Raw genomic sequence first — 21,469 nt, 5'->3', positions numbered from 1 at the left:
ATGCATGATATAACAATGCGGAGTCCGTCTGGAGTGAGTCTAGTTCATAGGTTGACCTGGTGACCCCACCACAATGTGGATGTAAACACTGTGCTGTCGGCATGCTGGCTCGCTATATTATGTAGGAATATGCATGGATTTAGGACAGATGTCTTTCTGTGACAAAACATCGTAAGGAAGACAGTAATAGTAAGTTATCAATTACTTTAGCACGAATTCTAATTTCTGTTCTTTTTCATTTGATCTAATATGAATATAATTTCTTGTCAAAACGAAATTTGACAGAAGTCAGAACTATAATACCACACTTTTGATGCTTCATGTATATATACCTTTTATTCTGACATATATACTCTGTATGCTATCTAAAACTACTTTGTTCATAACTATATATGTTTATATACTTAACTATATATGTTAAGTATTGTGTTCTAAATACTTCCTAGTAATTCATTTCCTCTATACAAATAATCTTTAACCTAATCTGTACTATTAATAATCTACCTGTATATATACTCTGTCACATACACTACATATGTACCTATACTATAGATATACTTAGATTTCTTCTTTAATTTGCTGTGAACAATATGTGTATATATACTATACCATACCTGTTTATACTGTTATATACTCTATACACTACCTGTTTATACTGTATTATACCTATACTACTCCGCAAATCTACCCTATAAATTGAAATACCAATTATATCTATATACTAACTACATGTTATATACTGTTTTTGAGTTAGGTGAATTCCCTGTTTTTCATTTTGCATACTACAAAGTATATGTTGCAGATTGTGGTTCTTATATTCATCTTTTCTTGCCATTCTGCAATACACAGCTTTTTCCAATGAAGATGATACCATCAATCTAGCCACAGGTGTCTGCCTCAAAAAAAAGGGGGGGGGGGTTACTGTAACATGGTATTTTATATCCATGTAGCTCATCCATTTTACCAATATCCATGTAACTCACCCTTTCTAATTGTGTTATGGACCTGCTGACTTACTGTATTGTGGACCTGCTGACTTATTGTTGTGTTATGAACCTGTTGACTTATTGTTATGTTATGGACCTGCTGACTTACTGTATTGTGCACCTGCTGACTTATTGTTTTGTTATGGACCTGCTGTCTTTTTGTATTGTGTTATGAACCTCCTGACTTATTGTTTTTATGGACCCGCTGACTTATTGTATTGTATTATGGACCTGCTGATTTATTGTTGTGTTGTGGACCTGCTGACTTCCTGGATTGTGTTATGGACCCGCTGACTTATTGTATTGTTAACCTGCTGACTTATTGTTGTTATGGACCTGCCGACTTACTGTATTGTAGACCTGCTGACTTATTGTATTGTTATGGAGCTGCTGACTTATTGTATTGTTATGGAGCTGCTGACTTATTGTAGTGTGTTATGGACCTGCTTACTTATTGTTGTGTTTTGGACCTGCTGACTTCCTGGATTGTGTTATGGACCCGCTGACTTATTGTATTGTGGACCAGCTGACTTGTTGTTGTGTTATGGCATGTTGACTTATTGTTATGTTATGGACCTGCTGGCTTACTGTATTGTGTACCTGCTGACTTACTATATTGTGGACCTCCTAACTTATTGTTGGGTTATGGATATGCTAACTTATTCTATTGTGTTATGAACCTGTTGACTTATTGTTATGTTATGGACCTGCTGGCTTACTGTATTGTGTTATTGACCTCTTGTTTTTTTGTTGTGTTATGGATCTGCTGACTTATTGTTGTTTTGGACCTGCTGACTTTCTGTATTGTGTTATGGATCTGCTGACTTATTGTTGTGTTATGGACCTGCTGACTTATTGTATTGTGTTATGAACCTGCTGACTTATTGTTGTGTTATGAACCTGCTGACTTACTATATTGTGGACCTGCTAACTTATTGTTGTGTTATGGATATGCTAACTTATTGTATTGTGGACCAGCTGACTTATTGTTGTGTTATGGCATGTTGACTTATTGTTGTGTTATGGACCTGCTGACTTATTGTATTGTTAACCTGCTGACTTATTGTTGTGTTATGGACCTGCTGACTTATTGTTGTGTTATGGACCTGCTGACTTATTGTATTGTGGACCTGCTTACTTGTTGTATTATGGACCTGCTGACTTATTAAATTGTGGACCTGCTAGCTTATTGTTGTGTTATGGACCTGCTGACTTATTGTATAGTGTCATGGACCTGCTGACTTATTGTATTGTGTTATGGACCTGCTGACTTACTGTATTGTGGACCTTTGGCCTCTGTGAATATTGTTCAGACCAGGTCCGTAAATCAGAGATAGACTGAGACTGAAGTCCACAATTGTTTTATTATATGACATTTTAAAATGAGATTAATAATTTTTCAAGTCATAAACAGATGGCATGGACCATTTTGGAATCACAGAGTGAAGGACTTAATATACAAAATAGCATACACGCAAATTTAATTTCAAATTCGATTCATGTGATATTTAATTTGAAGTAAATATTTTTTGCACTCATTATTGTGTTCTAGACCTGCTGACTCATTATCGGTTATAGACCTACTGTTTATTGTCGTGTTATGGTCCTGCTGTCTTTCTGTTTTCTATACTTTCTGGATTGCATTTTAAACCTGCTGATATATTGAGTAATTGGCTAAGTTAAAATTTTGTCTTGTAATTTGCATCAGTATAATGCACACAAAAAATGATCTGATAATATCATGGAGTAGCTGGTAATTTATAGTTTTCTGTAGAGGTCATCATAATATTTCTTTCCTCTTCCTATTACTCACGGTTGGAAGTCAGTTGTCACCATGTTAGAATTATCTTCTTACCTTTTAACATTCTATTCCACATATCTCCCTGATGGAGTAATTGGTTATAATATCAGTGATATTTAAGATTTATCTTCGAGGGTAATGGGATCAAACTTTAGGATCAGAACAGTTGAAATTCTACACAAAGACTTGTTAGCTTACTTGTATACTTTAATAAAATTAGATTTGCTAAATAGCATTTAAAAAATCAAAAATCTGCATAACACCTAAAATACATTCAGTTCTTTTGTTTCTGGTGTTTTTAATCAAAACACTTCTCTAATCAGGAACTTTTGTTATGGAAAATTAATATGCCAAACCCCGAAGTTAAGCTGCTAGATACCAGACTTTTAAAGAACATTCTTACTGACCAGTCCGTCTGATCAAACACATGTATATGTGTAGGTATATATATCAATAGGACTTTAGCATTGGAGGTAATGGCTTTGTAAAGAATTACAGATTAGGAATAGTAAAGCCTTCTACCATGCCATATACACCTATGGTAACATTGAGCTCTCAGGTGAACAGGTAAATAATAAATGGGACAAGTTGATAAATATCTATTCCAGGTAAACGCTACACAGACACGAAATATCATTTTTGTCATTTACATAAATTTCTGTTGTAGAAATTGACAAGTGTCTCATGATCAATTTGCTGCTCAAATGGTTAACTTAAGATTTACCTGTGGGGTTTATACTTTAGTTGTGTAGATGGCAACTAATACAGATATTGAGAATCCAGGTGTACACCTGACACTATGTTATGACATAATTCATGAACAAATGTGTCCAGACTGCTACCCCTAAATGGACTTTACATGACTTATGATATTTATTTAAATTTTAACATTCATATGTAAATCACTCAAAAAAGGTGTTATACAAATATCTATAAATATAGTTTATTGATTTAAGGGTGGGTCTCAAATAAATATAGTTCATTGAAGTGGACTGTTTGAGTAAATCAAGCTTTCACATGGTGGATCATTTCCAAAATTCAAATATAGAGTTGATTTTAAAAAATGAATAAAATTTGCAAAATAAATAAATAAGAGCAGACATATGTTTGTGAAATCCCTGTACTATTAATTAATTAGGTAACCAAAGTCATTTTTAAGGAGCGAAATTGACTGATCAATGATTTCACGATTTCCCGGCGACTAGTTGCTTAGTTGGTAGCTAGAGCATCCGTCTAGAGTTTGGAGGGTCCTGGGTTCAAATACTGATCTGGCCTTGCATTTTCCGCTCCTACTCCATAACTAATAGAATCTATCATATGTAAGTTAGTACATTGTAAGTGGAACAGGGAAGTTCTACCATAGGGTGTAGAATTTTGTCAGAACTGAGATTTTAATGTGCTTAGTTTCAACACCAAATTCTACACCCAAGGGAGGAATATCCTTTCCTGCATAATACTGATAAATGACTCTTTTTCTCTCAACTTTTACCAAAAATTTTGTAAAATTTGACAAAGACAATGCAAAGAAACATTAGAGGTATAGATATAGCAAAATTTCCAGACATAAACAAAAACTTATGTCATAAGGTATATCTCAAATATAAAGCATCATGCAAAAAACTTAATGGCAAGTTTGTGCAATAAATCTTTAATGTTCATGAGGTGGTGTCAGTTGCTTACATTGGCCCTTTAATTAATAACTTTAACAAATACAAAACAGCAAAGAAAATGCCAATGGCAACATCCTCAAATTCAGTGGAAGGATTGTAATATCAGCATCTAATTGTGACATGTTTTGGTAAAGGTCACTGAGTATATTTCCATATGAGTGTCCCAAATGGAATGTGTATCTTTAATTGTATTCTATCATCACTGTATTTCTGATGGAATCAAGCTTGAGTCATCAAGGTGATTGTGAGTTCAGGTAATCGTTCCAATCAACACCTAAAATCTATTGCATATCAAAACCTCTGCCACCAGCCATATAATATCTAATGTATATAGAAAAAAACAAAAGTACGTTTTAGCAAATTTGTAAAATGTATTTGACTCTACCAATAGACTTCCTTTAAAATTTGTTTTTCAAAAGTGCTGAAATTCAGCAGAATCAATTTTCCAGCATCATTCATTTTCACCTAGTGTTTGTTTTTTGTGGGGTTTTTTGTAATTTTTATCGAGATGCATTTCATGGTTACCTGTACAATAGTGATGTAGCACAGAAACATTTTTCATGAGCAGTTAAGGGCATTTATCATTAGCATCATAAAATGAAATTATCTATTGTAAATGAATTTGGAAAACAAAGGTTTGATATTGAGTCAGAATTAAAAGATTTATACTCCTACTGGAACAAATTGTGTACCACTTCAAAATAGTTTTTGAAACACTCCTTGACCTGAAAAAGTTAGACTTTACAAATATGTTATTCAAATAAGGACGATTAAAGTAATTTGTACGGATTTTGAAATGTACTTAAAACTGGTTTAAGCATGTCCAATATAAGCCATATGTAAATATATGAAACGGTGTACCAGGTAGGATCAGTTTCCGTTTAAATTCCGACAAAATGAATCTTGGGGTGTTGTGTTAAACAGTCATTTACCGTTACACCAACTAAAACAAAATTCCTGCTGTGGAGTTTATTGTATGAATTCAAAATGGGCCATAAACAAAGCAGGCAAACAGATTGAGTGTGATTGTCACAGGTCATCAATTAATTTTCTTTGGTATCGGCCTCTCTACGGAGAACAAAGAGCGGATGCCTTTGTTGTAGAATTCAGGTAAATATCTGCATGTCAGTCTACAGTTACCCTTATCAGCTATTGGTGCGTTCTTATCGATAGCCAGCCATTTATTCCGCATTTTGTCAACCTAGTTGTTGTAAACACATGACGTCTATATGCATGTACCTATACTCATGATCATGTAGTTAATGACCATTTTTTTTTTGAAATTGTTATGTTTGATGAATTTTAATTACTGTCCAGTAGGGAATTTACCCGAGGTAAAGTAGTGTTAATTCACGTGGAGCAGTGCTTGTGTTGACAATATAATTGTATCAATGAAGGAAAAAAGCAGTGAGGTACCCCATTTAGATAATGTTCCCATACAATATCAACGTATTAGGACATGAATGTACAACTTTTTACTAGATAGCTTTTAAGTAATTTGAAGAATATTCTAATTGTAGTTAATATTGATAATTGTTCTTTTATTAGCCCGAGTTTCCTCTTGCCCCGACACAAGACTAAGGTATTTTGACAGATAGATGTCTGGTGTCTAAGTCTGGTGTCAGGGCCAGAGGAAACTCTGGCTATGTTTTTATGAGCCAGTAAATATCAGTTCTGAGACTGATCGGAATAAAAGAGTTAGTGTTAACCATCAAAGTTGATGGAGCCATTGAACCACTTGTGTTAAAGCTGCCATTAGCTTGTGCTGACAGAGAGGTGGTCGACGTCACTCTCATTGTAATAGACAAATGCTGTGTATTGACTTTCCTTTTACATGGGGATGTCACTATATAAAGATTTTTTCTTTCTTAAAAAGCTGTTGATGGTTCTGTACATACAATACTTCAGTACCTGACTCGACTGTGCTCCCACAGTGTAACACATTCATATGACAATGTCACAGATGCAACCTTGCCAACCAGGTATACAAAATAAACCGCTGAGATTGTAATAGGTAGCCTTTCTTTTGTTTTCTTTCATGTGATGTTTTAAGCTCCTGACTAAATAATTAACATACTCATGAATTCAAATGTTGAAGTCAAATAAACTGGACTAATGCCAAGGAATTTAAAACTCTGCTTGCATTAATTATAAATACGAGATAAAATTTTGAAAAATACAAAAGTCCTAGTACGATTGTAAATATGAAGAAAAGAAAAAGGGATTCTGAGCAGCTCCCTTACACTTTCACCTCTTCCGAGGGTCATCAGGGGATGTCAGGATATTTTATACTGTAGTCAGAAATAACCATGACAAGTGCATGGCTTTATAACACTTACAGACAAGGAGGAATATTTTTATTTAATAAAAGGAGTTTTTCTAATTTAATCTGTAAAATTACTCTAAAGCGCTTTACAACATATGGATAATAGTTTTAGTTATAATTGTGAAACAAATCAAAGGCTTACAATCACTTAATATATACACATAAATGAACAAATAAAGAGCGTAAAATGCAGACGTGAAGAGGCGAGTTTTTATTTTTCCCTCTTGAATTTGGCCATGATATTTGACTTTCTAATAGCATTATTTATCTTTTTCTTTTGTTAAACAGGTGTGAGCCACAGCAATATGGTTGACCAATGAGTATAATGTCACGGAAACAACCGAAAAAAAGGTCGTTGAAATTATTGGAGAAGTTGGTACAGGACAACAGCAGTGAGGAAGGAGCTGAGGAAAGGGAGGCACTGTTAGATAGTCTTATAAAGGAACATGGTGGCAACCACTTCTACGAAAAAATGAACGGGAGTTACACAAAGAAAGGCAAGACCAAGGCAGGGAAAGAGGCAGAGAACGAACGTCAGTCCCGATCCAGAACGAAGGATCAACATGACCGCATATTGTATGCTAAAAAGCCTCCGACTGGTCAGGGGTCAATTTCTGTACCGTCGGGTCATGTTAAAAATGGAAAGTCAAGGTCACGATCAAGGTCAGGTTCTTGTTCATCCTCATCAAGTTTTTGGTCAAGTGGATCAAAGTCAAGGTCAAGATCAAGGTCTCCTAAGCGTGGAACACCACGGAGTTCCAGAAGAAGGTCGTATTCTAGTTCAAGGTCAAGGTCCCATTCAAGATCAAGATCTCGTTCGCGTTCTAAATCTAGATCAAAATCAAGATCAAAGTCATCCTCTCCACATTCATATGTGCATGGTGTTCATACACACTTGAACCTTAAAAACAGTTCAAAGCCTCATGACACAATGAGTGAACAAGGTCATAGGCAAAGGAAAACGAACCAGCAAAGTCGTAAGACTAAACTGTTAAATCGATCCCCACTTAGGAAGTTCAGATCAATGGAGATCAATCCTGATGTGTTTATTGAGGAACGACTGAATCAAAAATACAAAGAACTCCATGAACTTGTGCAGACAAGCTTTAGTGACCGCCGACCGCAGGTCACACGGGACTATTTCAATCAGATCCAGTCTCTGCGGGATTCCTATACAAAAGTCAGCCATGGACTGCAGCCCTCTGGGCTTCTGTTGCCAGGGACAGGGATGCTCAGTGACATCAAACCCCCTGGGGTGCCACAGAGGAGACGCCCAATGTCTGCCAGTACTCATGGTAAGTTACAAGTCCTGTAAAAAAAGTACCTTTATAAAAAATTAAAAAATCTGTCTGTTCCCCTGCATGAAAGTATATAATATATATGAAATCTTTGAGTTGCATATCTCTGTATACCATGGCAAATGAAAGGTGTTGAGATAAAGAAAAACTTTGAAAGAAAAAAGTTACAGGTCATAATCCAGAATAAGGGGGTTGGAATATGGTGATGGTGGTGAGATCGAGGGGGAGTTTGAAATGATTGTAGACCAGTCTGAGAGAAACATGGTACCACTTCCTTTTTAAATGTAAACCGGTGATGTTTTTCATAAAATATTAGATAGATTTAGATAATCAGAAATTGGTTTTATTTCTTAGTTCAAATTCCTACTGTCAAGGCATCAGACTGTGATGATCACGCGTGTCTGGTTGTCGTTAGTAACACGACAAACACGACCAATCAGTCGTGATGTTTCTGGTCCATTCAGCAATAGAACCACACCAGTACACTTTTCTCATCAACTATTTTTTAGACCTTTCTCAATCATTACAATATTTTATTAACGTTAAAATCATGGTATTTATTAAAGTTATATATAAACCTACCTGGGGAGTGCATTCATTAATGGTATAGAGACAGAACAAGCCTAAGGTGTGTATTGGGAGGTCTGACAGACTAAGGACATTAACTTAATGCTTCACTGGACAGGCAAACACACCAATCAATCAATACATTTTCCAATATCCTGACTTGTTCAATAGGAAAGCAGTTCACTTTTTAATGTTTAAAGCTTCTGGTGTGCTTCAATGGAGTATTTACTCTGTTGTTAATGGAAAACATGTACTAGTAGCGGTATAGCTGTTTGTAGTTGATTTAATTATAATTATACCACAATATGGAACAGCTGTGTCAGCAGAATTGCGCCATACTTGTCCTCTTAGATTAAGAACGGATCACACATAAGAAAGGAATTGAACTCTCCATCCAGTTAAAAATTAGAATATTTTTTTAGTATGGAAATTCAATGATAAAGAAATTCTCTCTTGTCTTCCAAGATATTTTACCTAAATGTCATAAGTAAATAACTTTTCTTCCCACATTTCTATAAAAGAGTCTAGGTTTATATTGACGGTATCTAAGGAAGCTTTTACATGAAGCCTTGACATTGGTACACAGGGTCATGTACACCAATATTTGAAAAATTGAGTTGAGACGTAACAAAAAAGACATCCGTTGGATATTCTCAGCATTCATTAATATTGTATATGTAGGGGCATAAGCAAACTTCAAGATCTTTGTCCTTTGGTTGATATGTATTATTTCTAAGGTTTGTATCCTAGTGTCTCCTAGTGTCCAGTGTCTCCTAGTGTCTCCTAGTGTCTCCTAGTGTAGGGTAGTGTAGTGTAGTAGACCATTGCTTTTCTTGCCAGCACTTTGCATTAAGTGTAAACTATCAATGATAGCTCTACCATTAAGTGTAAACTATCAATGATAGCTCTAACTTTGTGTTAAGTGTAAGCTATCAATGATAGCTCTAACTGTATGTTAAGTGTAGGCTATCAATGATAGCTCTAACTTTATGTTAAGTATAAGCTATCAATGATAGCTCTAACTGTATGTTAAGTGTAACCTATCAATGATAGCTCTAACTTTATGTTAAGTGTTAGCTATCAATGATAGCTCTAACTTTATGTTAAGTATAAGCTATCAATGATAGCTCTAACTGTATGTTAGGTGTAAGCTATCAATGATAGCTCTAACTTTATGTTAAGTGTAAGCTATCAATAAAAGCTCTACTATAAGTGTAAACTATCAATGATAGCTCTAACTTTGTGTTAAGTGTAAGCTATCAATGATAGCTCTAACTGTATGTTAAGTGTAAGCTATCAATGATAGCTCTAGCTTTATGTTAAGTGTAAACTATCAATGATAGCTCTAACTTTATGTTAAGTGTAAGCTATCAATAATAGCTCTAACTTTATGTTAAGTGTAAGCTATCAATAATAGCTCTAACTTTATGTTAAGTGTAAGCTATCAATAATAGCTCTACCATAAGTGTAAACTATCAATGATAGCTCTAGCTTTATGTTAAGTGTGAGCTATCAATGATAGCTCTAACTTTATGTTAAGTATAAGCTATCAATGATAGCTCTAACTTTGTGTTAAGTGTAAGCTATCAATGATAGCTCTAACTTTATGTTAAGTATAAGCTATCAATGATAGCTCTAACTTTGTGTTAAGTGTAAGCTATCAATGATAGCTCTAACTTTGTGTTCAGTGTAAGCTATCAATGATAGTTCTAACTTTATGTTAAGTGTAAGCTATCAATGATAGCTCTAACTTTGTGTTAAGTCTAAGCTATCAATGATAGTTCTAACTTTATGTTAAGTGTTAGCTATCAATGATAGCTCTAACTTTATGTTAAGTGTAAACTATCAATTATAGCTCTACCATAAGTGTAAACTATCAATGATAGCTCTAGCTTTATGTTAAGTATGAGCTATCAATGATAGCTCTAACTGTATGTTAAGTGTAAGCTATCAATGATAGTTCTAACTTTATGTTAAGTATAAGCTATCAATGATAGTTCTAACTTTATGTTAAGCGTAAGCTATCAATAATAGCTCAACCATTAAGTGTAAACCATCAATGACAGCTCTAACTTTGTGTTCAGTGTAAGCTATCAATGATATCTCTAACTTTATGTTAAGTGTTAGCTATCAATGATGGCTCTAACTTTATGTTAAGCGTAAGCTATCAATGATAGTTCTAACTTTATGTTAAGTATAAGCTATCAATGATAGTTATAACTTTATGTTAAGTGTTAGCTATCAATGATGGCTCTAACTTTATGTTAAATGTAAGCTATCAATGATATCTCTAACTTTATGTTAAGCGTAAGCTATCAATAATAGCTCAACCATTAAGTGTCAACTATCAATTATAGCTCTAGCTTTATGCTAAGTGTAAGCTATCAATAATAGCTCTACTATTAAGTGTAAACTATCAATGATAGCTCTAACATTGTGTTAAGTGTAAGCTATCAATGATAGTTTTAACTTTATGTTAAGTGTAAGCTATCAATGATAGCTCTAACTTTATGTTAAGTGTAAGCTATCAATGATAGCTCTAGCTTTATGTTAAGTGGAAGCTATCAATAATAGCTCTACCATAAGTGTAAACTATCAATGATAGCCCTAACTTTGTGTTAAGTGTGAGCTATCAATGATAGCTCTACCATAAGTGTAAACTATCAATGATAGCTCTAGCTTTATGTTAAGTGTGAGCTATCAATGATAGCTCTACCATAAGTGTAAACTATCAATGATAGCCCTAACTTTGTGTTAAGTATGAGCTATCAATGATAGCTCTACCATAAGTGTAAACTATCAATGATAGCCATAACTTTGTGTTAAGTGTGAGCTATCAATGATAGCTCTAACTTGATGTTAAGTGTAAGCTATCAATAATAGCTCTACCATTAAGTGTAAACTATCAATGATAGCTCTAACATTGTGTTAAGTGTAAGCTATCAATGATAGTTCTAACTTTATGTTAAGTGTAAGCTAACAATGATAGCTCTAGCTTTATGTTAAGTGTTAGCTATCAATGATAGCTCTAACTTTATGTTAAGTGTAAGCTATCAATAATAGCTCAACCATTAAGTGTAAACTATCAATGATAGCTCTAACTTTGTGTTAAGTCTAAGCTATCAATGATAGTTCTAACTTTATGTTAAGTGTAAGCTATCAATGATAGCTCTAGCTTTATGTTAAGTGTTAGCTCTCAATGATAGCTCTAACTTTATGTTAAGTATAAGCTATCAATGATAGCTCTAACTTTATGTTAAGTTTGAGCTATCAATGATAGCTCTAACTTTATGTTAAGTGTGAGCTATCAATAATAGCTCTACCATTAAGTGTAAACTATCAATAATAGCTCTACTATTAAGTGTAAACTATCAATGATAGCTCTAACTTTGTGTTAAGTGTAAGCTATCAATGATAGCTCTAACTTTGTGTTAAGTCTAAGCTATCAATGATAGTTCTAACTTTATGTTAAGTGTTAGCTATCAATGATAGCTCTAACTTTATGTTAAGTTATGTTAAGTGTAAGCTATCAATGATAGCTATAACTTTATGTTAAGTTTGAGCTATCAATGATAGCTCTAACTTGATGTTAAGTGTGAGCTATCAATAATAGCTCTACCATTAAGTGTAAACTATCAATAATAGCTCTTCTATTAAGTGTAAACTATCAATGATAGCTCTAACTTTGTGTTAAGTCTAAGCTATCAATGATAGTTCTAACTTTATGTTAAGTGTTAGCTATCAATGATAGCTCTAACTTTATGTTAAGTTATGTTAAGTGTAAGCTATCAATGATAGCTCTAGCTTTATGATAAGTGTAAACTATCAATGATAGCTCTAACTTTGTGTTAAGTGTAAGCTATCAATGATATCTCTAACTGTATGTTAAGTGTAAGCTATCAATGATAGCTCTAGCTTTATGTTAAGTGTAAGCTATCAATGATAGCGCTAGCTTTATGTTAAGTGTTAGCTATCAATGATAGCTCTAACTTTATCCAAAATGGTGAAACTTACTGCCTCAATATTAGCATTAACAAAATACACCAAAAATTTAATTCTTAAGTTGAATAAAAAATGATCGCTTCCTTGTTACTTTTTTTGCATGCATATGCAAAGAACAAGAAATCAATTGATGCAGTTACAGTTTTGTATAACTGTTTGACAGACCAGAAAAAATAAATCTTCTCATCATTTGTGTTTTGTTACTTTTAGATAGAACACAACAAAATAGAACAAGCTGAGGAAGGTTTGATGGGTTTGTAAGTTTTCCAAATAAAGACAGAGATGCTCTCATTGATATTATAGTAAAGGTATTTTATTGAAAGCTAATGGTGATAATTTGTATATTTCAGCTGAACTTCGAGACTTGACAGCTGAGGATGGAACCTACTATACTATCAGAAATGTCATGACCGCTTCAACAGCCAAGCAGCAGCAGAAGGTCAGGACTGACATCAATGGTGAAGGTATCAACAAGAAAAAGAAAAAAAAGAAAAGGTCAGATCACAGAAGGAAGGATTCTGGATCAACGATAGATTCTACAGTACATCACAATGGTTATCATGACAACTCTCCGAGTAACAGGACCCCAAGTAGTAGCAAGGCCACAGGGTCTCCACGGCAAAAAGGACCACCAGAGCCCATGGACCACCACATCAAACACAGTAATAACCCAGAACTGCTCTCCTGGCTCAAACAGAAAGATATCACTCACAGGAAACAAAAGCGAGAGGAAAAACAGAAGAAAAAAGAAGAACGACAAAAGGTTATTTTGGAGGCAAATGACAAGTTTGAGAAGAGACTGGAGTCCCAAAAACTGGTTGACAAATGGATGAAAGCAAAACAGAAGGAGTGTAGAGCAAAAAGTAGAGAGGAAAAGATTAGAGAAAAAATAAGGTCAAGAGAAAGAATTAATCAAGAAAATGTCAACACGCTGACAGTTCCAGGAAAACCCTTACGTCCACAGTCTGCACCACCTAAAAAGGGAGTTCACTCTGGAAAAGAGGGCAGTCAACAGGAACATGTGCAAGTTGCACCCGGGGTGACACGATTGAAGGAGGATGAAATGAAACAGGCAAAGACTGTGGGTATGGAACCTCACCCACCAGCCTCCAAGTTCATCTACAAAAGGCCGGTAGCAGGACGCATCAAACTCGCCATGAGAGAGCGACCGAAAAGTGCATCTGTAATCGCCCCACAACGCAATGCATCTGCATCACCAAGGCGAGTGAGTGCCAGAGATAATTCTAATGAAAATAGACAGAGAATGTCTTATGAGGACTGGCTACAGCAGAAACGAAAGCATGAACTTCAACAGAAAAAGGAAATTCAGCTTCAAAAAGAAGAACTCGCTAAGTCTGATCCTGAATTAGCGAAAATTGTACCAGAAATAGCAAAGAAGAGGATACATCGAGTGCTAGAAGGAAAGAAGTCCATTGATACTGGAATAAAGAATTTTGATGACAGAGCCAACAAATCTTTTGGAGGTGCAGATTTCAATGACGAGGATGTCAGTGCAGGTGAAGAGAAGAGTCCTCGCCCATCATACCGCCTTGACTCCGACAGGATTAGCAAGACGGATCCAAAGAATTCTTCTAGAAATTTGAATCTGTCTGGACAGAGTGTAAACATGGATAGTCGTCCCGGCACAGCTCCTGCCAGGGGTAGGGTTCCCACACCCAAACGCTCCTCAAACTCCCCTAGGAAAGCAGTGGCACCACCTAAGGACAAGATGAGTGATGAAGTGTCAACAGGGTTCAGTCTGCCGTTTCAGGAGAAGGATGGCGTACCTAAACATGTAGCTTCTACTCAGAGGAAACTGTTTGCTGAAAAAGTATGGGAACAGTTGAAGGATGAAGAAAGACCAGAGCCACAGGGATGTGCTGCAACAGAGACACAACAACATCTGCTGTCCTCACAAGAGGGAACTCAGAGTGCAAAGGTAGATAACTCAACAAAGACAGAAAACAATGCAAAGAGCGATGATTCAAATACAACAGCAGGTGAAAATAATACAAAGGATGAGGAAAGTACTGGTAAGAAAGTAGAAGAACAGAAGGAAGAAATTGTTGGAGATTTTTTCCTTACATCACGGGAAGATATTTTAGATGAAGTGAAAACAGAAAATGATTCAAAGGAAAGTGAACAGACAGTTGAGACTCCTGCTAAGGAGGAGAAGAAAGTTGAAGAGTCTTCAATGAAAGAGGATGTGAAGAATGACAGGGAAAATGAGGACAAAATAGAGGAGGTGTCCTCTGAGGTGAAACCACCTATTAACGACTTGGAAACAGACTCTGGTGACTTAACAGGTGCTTGTGATACACAGAATGGACGAAATGACCAACAGGAGGTCAATGTCAGTGTAGCTCATGACAACAGTCCTCGACAGGATGTCACTGAAAGTGTAGCTCATGACAACAGTCCTCGACAGGATTTCACTGAAAGTGTAGCTCAGGACAACAGTCCTCGACAGGATGTCACTGAAAGCGAGCTACATTTAAACACCGATGACCTACGTCCACAATCGGCCAACACATCTCGCAGTCTTAAGCATGTGTCATTTAGTGAGGAGACAGAGGTCTTTGGCAAAGATGAGCAAGAGGGAGAGGAGGTTGATTGGAGCACGGATACTGCAACACCTGATGTGGATGACTATGCTAGCATGGCCAGAGATGATCTTAACATGGCGGAGGAAACAAGGGAGGACCAGGAGGTAGGGGAACCGATGCCAGAGGAGGTACCAAGTCAGATAACAAGGGAGGACAAGGAGGTAGGGGAACCGGTGCCAGAGGAGGTACCAAGTCAGATGTCACGTACATCACTGGCCGAAAGTATGGAGGAGGATTTCTAAATACTTTTCTTAGTGAAATCTATTCTTAGTGAAAGTGTTTAACTGAACAAGAATTCTCCTTTAAGTGGAGAGTTGATTTCACAAGGAGGATATATTCTGAATTACTGTTTTAACAGGAGTAATATCTCTAGAAATGTCAGGTGATTTACAATGTTTCTGAGTGGGAGGTTACCCTGTAATGTACTTTTTAGCCAGCATTGATATAAACAGAGCTTGGTGAACACTTGGGAAATCCTCTTCCAGCATTTAGTCAGGACCAACATTCCTGTGATAGCTTATTTGACGCTGAAGTGTCTCCCCTTGTGACCTCACCCTTGTGACACCCTTGACCTCACCCTTGTGACCTCACCCTGTGACTAAAAGATTGATGTACATCGAAAGAAATCTCTGCAGTAATTCCAGGATTGAACTGATGTGCTACTGACACTAATGGAAACAAAGCTAGCAGTGAATGCTGATCAGAGTTTAATCGTAGTGTAAAGAAACAAAGACTTCAATGCTAACCCACCGTTCAGCAGAAATTAGTGATAATACATGAGTGATAGACATTATAATCATTCTCTCTAGTTTATACACTTCATACTTTTACACTTTCTATCTTTTTTTAAACACTATAGATTATAATTTAATGAAGTTCATCTTTTAAAATAAACTGCCTTTTTATGTAATCCATTTCCACAATTTCTATGTTGGCCTCAAATTATGTTCTGCTTTGATATCCATCCTAGATTTTGACCTCAATATGTTAGCTGGAGATTATCATAATTGTGTAATTTTGCATTTCTTAAATCATGACAACTTTCAGTAAAATTTGCTTATTAGCTTATTGTTGAAGACAATATTTCATCAAATGTATAATACTATATGCAATAGAGCTGTACACATCATTTTAGTGTTATACCATACAGAACTTAATATTTCTTAGCGTGTTTCCTAACTCAAATTAACATATAATTATGTATACAGATATTTCATCATGAAGCAGTAGGCATAAAATCAGTGAACTACCATTAAATATAGAAATAATGATTATTTTGAACAAAATGTATTTTATCGTGAAAGTATGTAGCTAGGTTTTGAATTATTTTTAGATTTTTTTATTTGTAAACATTTTGATAGAGAAAATCTTGGATAGTGCTTTGAGTACAGACAAGCTGTAATTCTGTTTAATTTTACATTTATTTACATACACATGTATACAAATAACATGTATATAATTATTAACATTTTTTCTATATCGACAAAAGACAAAAGTCTCAAAAGTCCTTTTGATGCTATACTGTACGTATTCCATAGTTTAGATGACAGACTTGTGAATGTGCTTTCAATAAACTAATACGACCTTTGAGTAACATACTGTATAATTTTGTTGTTGTCTTAATTTGTGTTTTATCCCTTTCACCACTGTAGACCATAATGGACTCATCCAGATAAATGTTTGGTAGAGTCTACTAAAGTTTCCAAAGGTTGAAAGGGTTATATAGATCTGAGGCTCTGTTTTACAGAAGATGATTCTCACTCATATCTCATTTGTTACGGGAGGAGTTCGACGAAAAGGAGAAAACTCCTGATTTCTAACAAACATTTTTTAAAAAGGCTACAATAATGTGAAGCTTTGCAATGTAGGAATATTTTCCAATCATCTGAAAAAGAATTTTTGTGTTAGTGAGAGCTTGTGTCCATGTTACAATGATTGTTAAGACGATTATTTTTAGTTCCACATCTAATTTGTAATTATGTTGAGAGGGTTATATTCGTAGAATGTATAATAACGTTATGCAGTTTTAGTTTCTTGATATTTTACATCATATGATAACTTAACTGCATGGAGGTGAAATTATGGGGAAAAAAATCTCTCAGGGAATTGAAGTGGATTTCAGCTCAGTATTATTGATTTAAATGAGGACAGGTTTTAAAGGGAAGATGTCAATGTATCCGAGTATTAATATTATATACAACCATTCCATATTACATAGTGCCTTGAAAGGAATAAGTTATCTAGACTTATGTGGAGATTTTTTAGTATTCCAAAGGTAAGAATTTATCAATAGAAATTAGACACAAGCATTCCGCACTGATTGATTGTTATAAAGCTGACATCAGGGCCAAGTTATAAAGATTTGTTAACTTCAGACGTCAGCTTCATTTTTCCCAAAAAATAAAAGATTTTGTGTTAATCTGAAAATGCAATATCGGTTATTTAGTATCAAAATTATTGCAAATATAATTACTAGCCTGTGTTTGTGCTATGGTACATATTCTTCTCTGATTGCATTAGTGAAACATACATCGTTTAATAAAATCATTTACAGATTTGTACAGTCAATATAAATTCAGGCTGTTCCATGTATGAATACACTGTATTTGGCATACATAAAGAAGAGGCACTTTTAAGAATACATGATAAAGATACTGAAAATGAGTCTAAAATTCTTGTTGATTTTTTTTGGGGGGGCACAAAAATTGCCCCCTGATATACCTAGAATAGCTTTTGGTTTATGTGACAATCTGTTATTTTGATATTGCATTTACCAAGACGTATGATCAGAATGACAGAGACGTACCTGTATATAAATTAGCATTTGATCATTATGGAAGAAAATCAGATTACGGCACACTAAGTCATTAAATGGCATTGTCGTTATCACTATTGATTATGGCATTGCTCCAACAGTTCACAGCCCTATTTATCTACAAGCAATACCAATTGTATATAACAGAATCACATGTAGTAACCACTTTCCCAGGAACAGATTTAAGTTTAAAACACATAGGGGTACCCTCATCTTCACTCTGACCGAGGATTTCTATCCAATATACATGTCTTCTTTACACCTAAAGGTACTGATTGGTAACTTTGGTCGGTGAAATGTTTAAGTGCCTAATGGATGTATCCAACCTTCTTTGATTGTGAGAGAGAGCTGCTTTGAGTGTGAGAGAGAGCTGCTTTGAGTGTGGGAGAGAGCTGCTTTGAGTGTGAGAGAGAGATGCTTTGAGTGTGAGAGAGAGCTGCTTTGAGTGTGAGAGGGAGCTGCTTTGAGTGTGGGAGAGAGAGCTACTTTGAGTGTGAGAGAGAGATGCTTTGAGTGTGAGAGAGCTGCTTTGAGTGTGAGAGAGAGCTGCTTCGAGTGTGGGAGAGAGAGCTACTTTGAGTGTGAGAGAGAGATACTTTGAGTGTGGGAGAGAGAGCTACTTTGAGTGTGAGAGAGAGCTACTTTGAATGGATATGAGTAAGCTCTGTATAAGTGAGTGAGCTTTGTATCAAAAATGGCTGGTAAACTGTGTATGCTATATATCAGTGAACTCAGTATAAGAAGTAAATGATAAACTTTGTATGATGGAGCTAATTATACAACTGATTAGAAGTGTATGAGGCAGAGCTCCTCGGAGCATTATAATTATGTGATGACACAACAATGTATGAATAAGCTAGGAGAATAAATTTGATTAGCCTTGTATAAGGGAGTGAGCTCTATCATTTAAAAAGCTGATGACAAATATAAGTTAGCTCTGTCATAACAACTGATGAAGTGAATAAATTAACTTTGATAATCAAACAGATATCACAGATGACAGCTTTATATGAGTAAGCTCTGGTAATGACAGTTATACATGGATGGTGGTTTTTTTTTAAACTTGTTGTATATTTAAATTGAGATGAGTGAGATGAGAAATTGAGACCAACACCAATTTTCAGCCTTAATCTGATGGGAACTTCCATGTAATGATAATGTCTCTATATACATCTATATATAACAGTAATTTGGCCGATCACCTGGACAAGTTACTCATTAACTAACATAATGGACATGTAATGAAGGACATCATTGTTTTTACACCTACTTGTAGGTCAGTACTGTATCAATTCACTCCAGCTCCATTTGTCACAGCCAACGGTTGCCAGGGTAACACATCATTGGTATGTTAGATCAATATAAATGTAATTCACTGTTAGACCAGCTTTATATGGGGGCATGTAATTCATTGATTTATATATAAATCTGAAATATTTAAATTCATATCAACTTTAGAAAATAGAGGATTATAATCTGTAATGATATCGCGAGCTTTTATACCAATATTAGATAGTTTACATTGTGTTTAGTTATTTTATGTATTGCTGTGATTGCTCAACTATTTTTGATCTGTAAGATAATGAGTACATGTTTATATAAACAATTAATCTTTTATAATTTATAATGTACATTAATAATTAGTTGATACTGTACGAAATTTTGTTGCTCTAATTTTAATGTGATACTTAAATCACACATAAGTTGACCTATTACAGTTGCTCAGTCTCTTTAACAATACAGTATTTTACCGCTAATAAGCCTTCAGTAAGTTCTTCAGTGTCACATTCTCATGTATTGTAATTAGCCTACCCCCTAATTTTGACATGTTTTCATGCACAGTTCCCTGGGCTTATAACCGGTAAAATATAATACTTACCTGTACAAACAAAATGTAACCTGTTTAAACCAGGTACCACAGGGACCAAACCTTTAGAATTGACATTTTCATATTACATAGGTTCAGTTTACCTAGAAATGTAGAAAAACAGTTAGAGCTAGCTGAATGTCTGGTTTATACAGGTTTATAAATGACAAAACTTCAGTTAACATGTATGTGTATACAGCAGAGTCTAGCCAGTGCAGCCGGAGTGCAACATGATTAATCAAAGGGAAACAAATCAAGAACTTTGTTTCACTGCCCCAATGGCAATAAATATTCTATTATACTGAAATAGAACAATAACACAACAGTCCAGATGATCATTTAAGTGCCTTTGTTGTCATCTTCCTCAGTCACTCGGAAATCTAGTATGGCGCGTCTTTCTGGTTTTTCTAGAGAGACTCCCAATAAGACAAAATATGACAATGATAAGTGGAGCGTGTGACGGAAATATAATGTTTTTTTTCCCTGTCGTGTGAACAGTAGAATCAGGCACGCTGTGATATAAATAAGGTCTTCGTATAATAAATGCCCCAATAAGCATCTTTTAAGTTTTTTTTATTGATGATTTTTATTTTTAATGATGAAATGAGTTTTCCACTTTTATCATATGTACTTCTAGTGCTTTTTGTCATCTCATAACATGTAAATAAAACGTCTATAGGTGCAACATTTCCAGATGAACTTCCTCTACCACAACCTACCATTATATCTGTATTAGTCATGTGACAATGGTGGAGAGGAAGCTTCTGTTGTGATCACATTTCACTGCAACAAAGTAATTGGAATAAACTGTTAAAATGAATAAAAGTTTGTTTTATACTTTAATTACAAGTTAATAATGTAACATTATGGAATGATTGTATTCCAATCTTTACAGCTTACCTGGCACATCACTAGTCATTTCCCAAGCTCATCTGGCCCAGTTAAGTGGAGTCAGGTGGTGCAGTCGAGAGCGCACTTGCCTTTCACCAAGGCAGCCGTGGTTCGATTCCCTGATCGGACGTGAAAAGGTTGCCCCATCAAGTGGGTTTCTCCGGGTACTCCGGTTTCCTCCCACACTAAGACCGATATCCGGGCTAACAAGAGTGATTAATATAAGTTGAAATAACTTGTTTCATAATTGTTGTAAAATTTAAAAAAAAACAAAAAAAACACTTTTTTTAAGTGATGGCCATTACATGTAATTCTCTCCGCTCACCTGGCCCAAAGATACCTGTTAACAGATGAGTAGTTCTGGTCGTTTTCCAAGCTTTCTTGGCCCAAAGATAACAGATTGCCATTACTCGTCATTTCATTAGCTCACCTGGCCCAAAGTCAAGATGATCATCAATGTACATTTTCTGAAGCAACTTCAGGATTAAGGTGTTATTATCCTCTTTAACTGTATGGTCATGAGCAAGTGTTTTTATTATTTCTCACTGATCTTGACAGAAAATTAAGGAAATCAAAGTCAAAAACGCATTTTTTGAATTCTCTGGCTTTTCTCGGTTCATGTAGTACAAAGTGTCTGTTT

At 35.2% G+C, this 21,469-nt stretch overlaps 1 protein-coding gene across 1 annotated transcript; it reads left to right on the top strand.

The window, feature by feature from the left end:
* Positions 1–62: 62 nt before the first annotated feature.
* Positions 63–15,994, top strand: LOC110453716 (E3 ubiquitin-protein ligase RBBP6-like). Its single transcript, XM_021502800.1, has 3 exons — positions 63–189; positions 7,072–8,078; positions 13,001–15,994. The coding sequence occupies exons 2-3, from the start codon at positions 7,100–7,102 to the stop codon at positions 15,496–15,498; spliced, it is 3,477 nt and encodes a 1,158-aa protein (XP_021358475.1). The 5' UTR covers positions 63–189; positions 7,072–7,099; the 3' UTR covers positions 15,499–15,994.
* Positions 15,995–21,469: the final 5,475 nt, after the last annotated feature.

The sequence above is a fragment of the Mizuhopecten yessoensis genome, unplaced genomic scaffold (assembly GCF_002113885.1).
Source record: "Mizuhopecten yessoensis strain PY_sf001 unplaced genomic scaffold, ASM211388v2 scaffold7491, whole genome shotgun sequence".
NCBI lineage: Eukaryota > Metazoa > Mollusca > Bivalvia > Pectinida > Pectinidae > Mizuhopecten > Mizuhopecten yessoensis.
This window is presented reverse-complemented; position numbering and strand designations above follow the sequence as displayed.

Coding starts and splice junctions, on each gene's coding strand:
- LOC110453716 (XM_021502800.1), top strand. CDS start 7,100: ATGAGTATAATGTCACGGAAACAACCGAAAAAAAGGTCGTTGAAATTA. Junction 8,079..13,000: donor AATGTCTGCCAGTACTCATG/GTAAGTTACAAG, acceptor TGTATATTTCAG/CTGAACTTCGAGACTTGACA.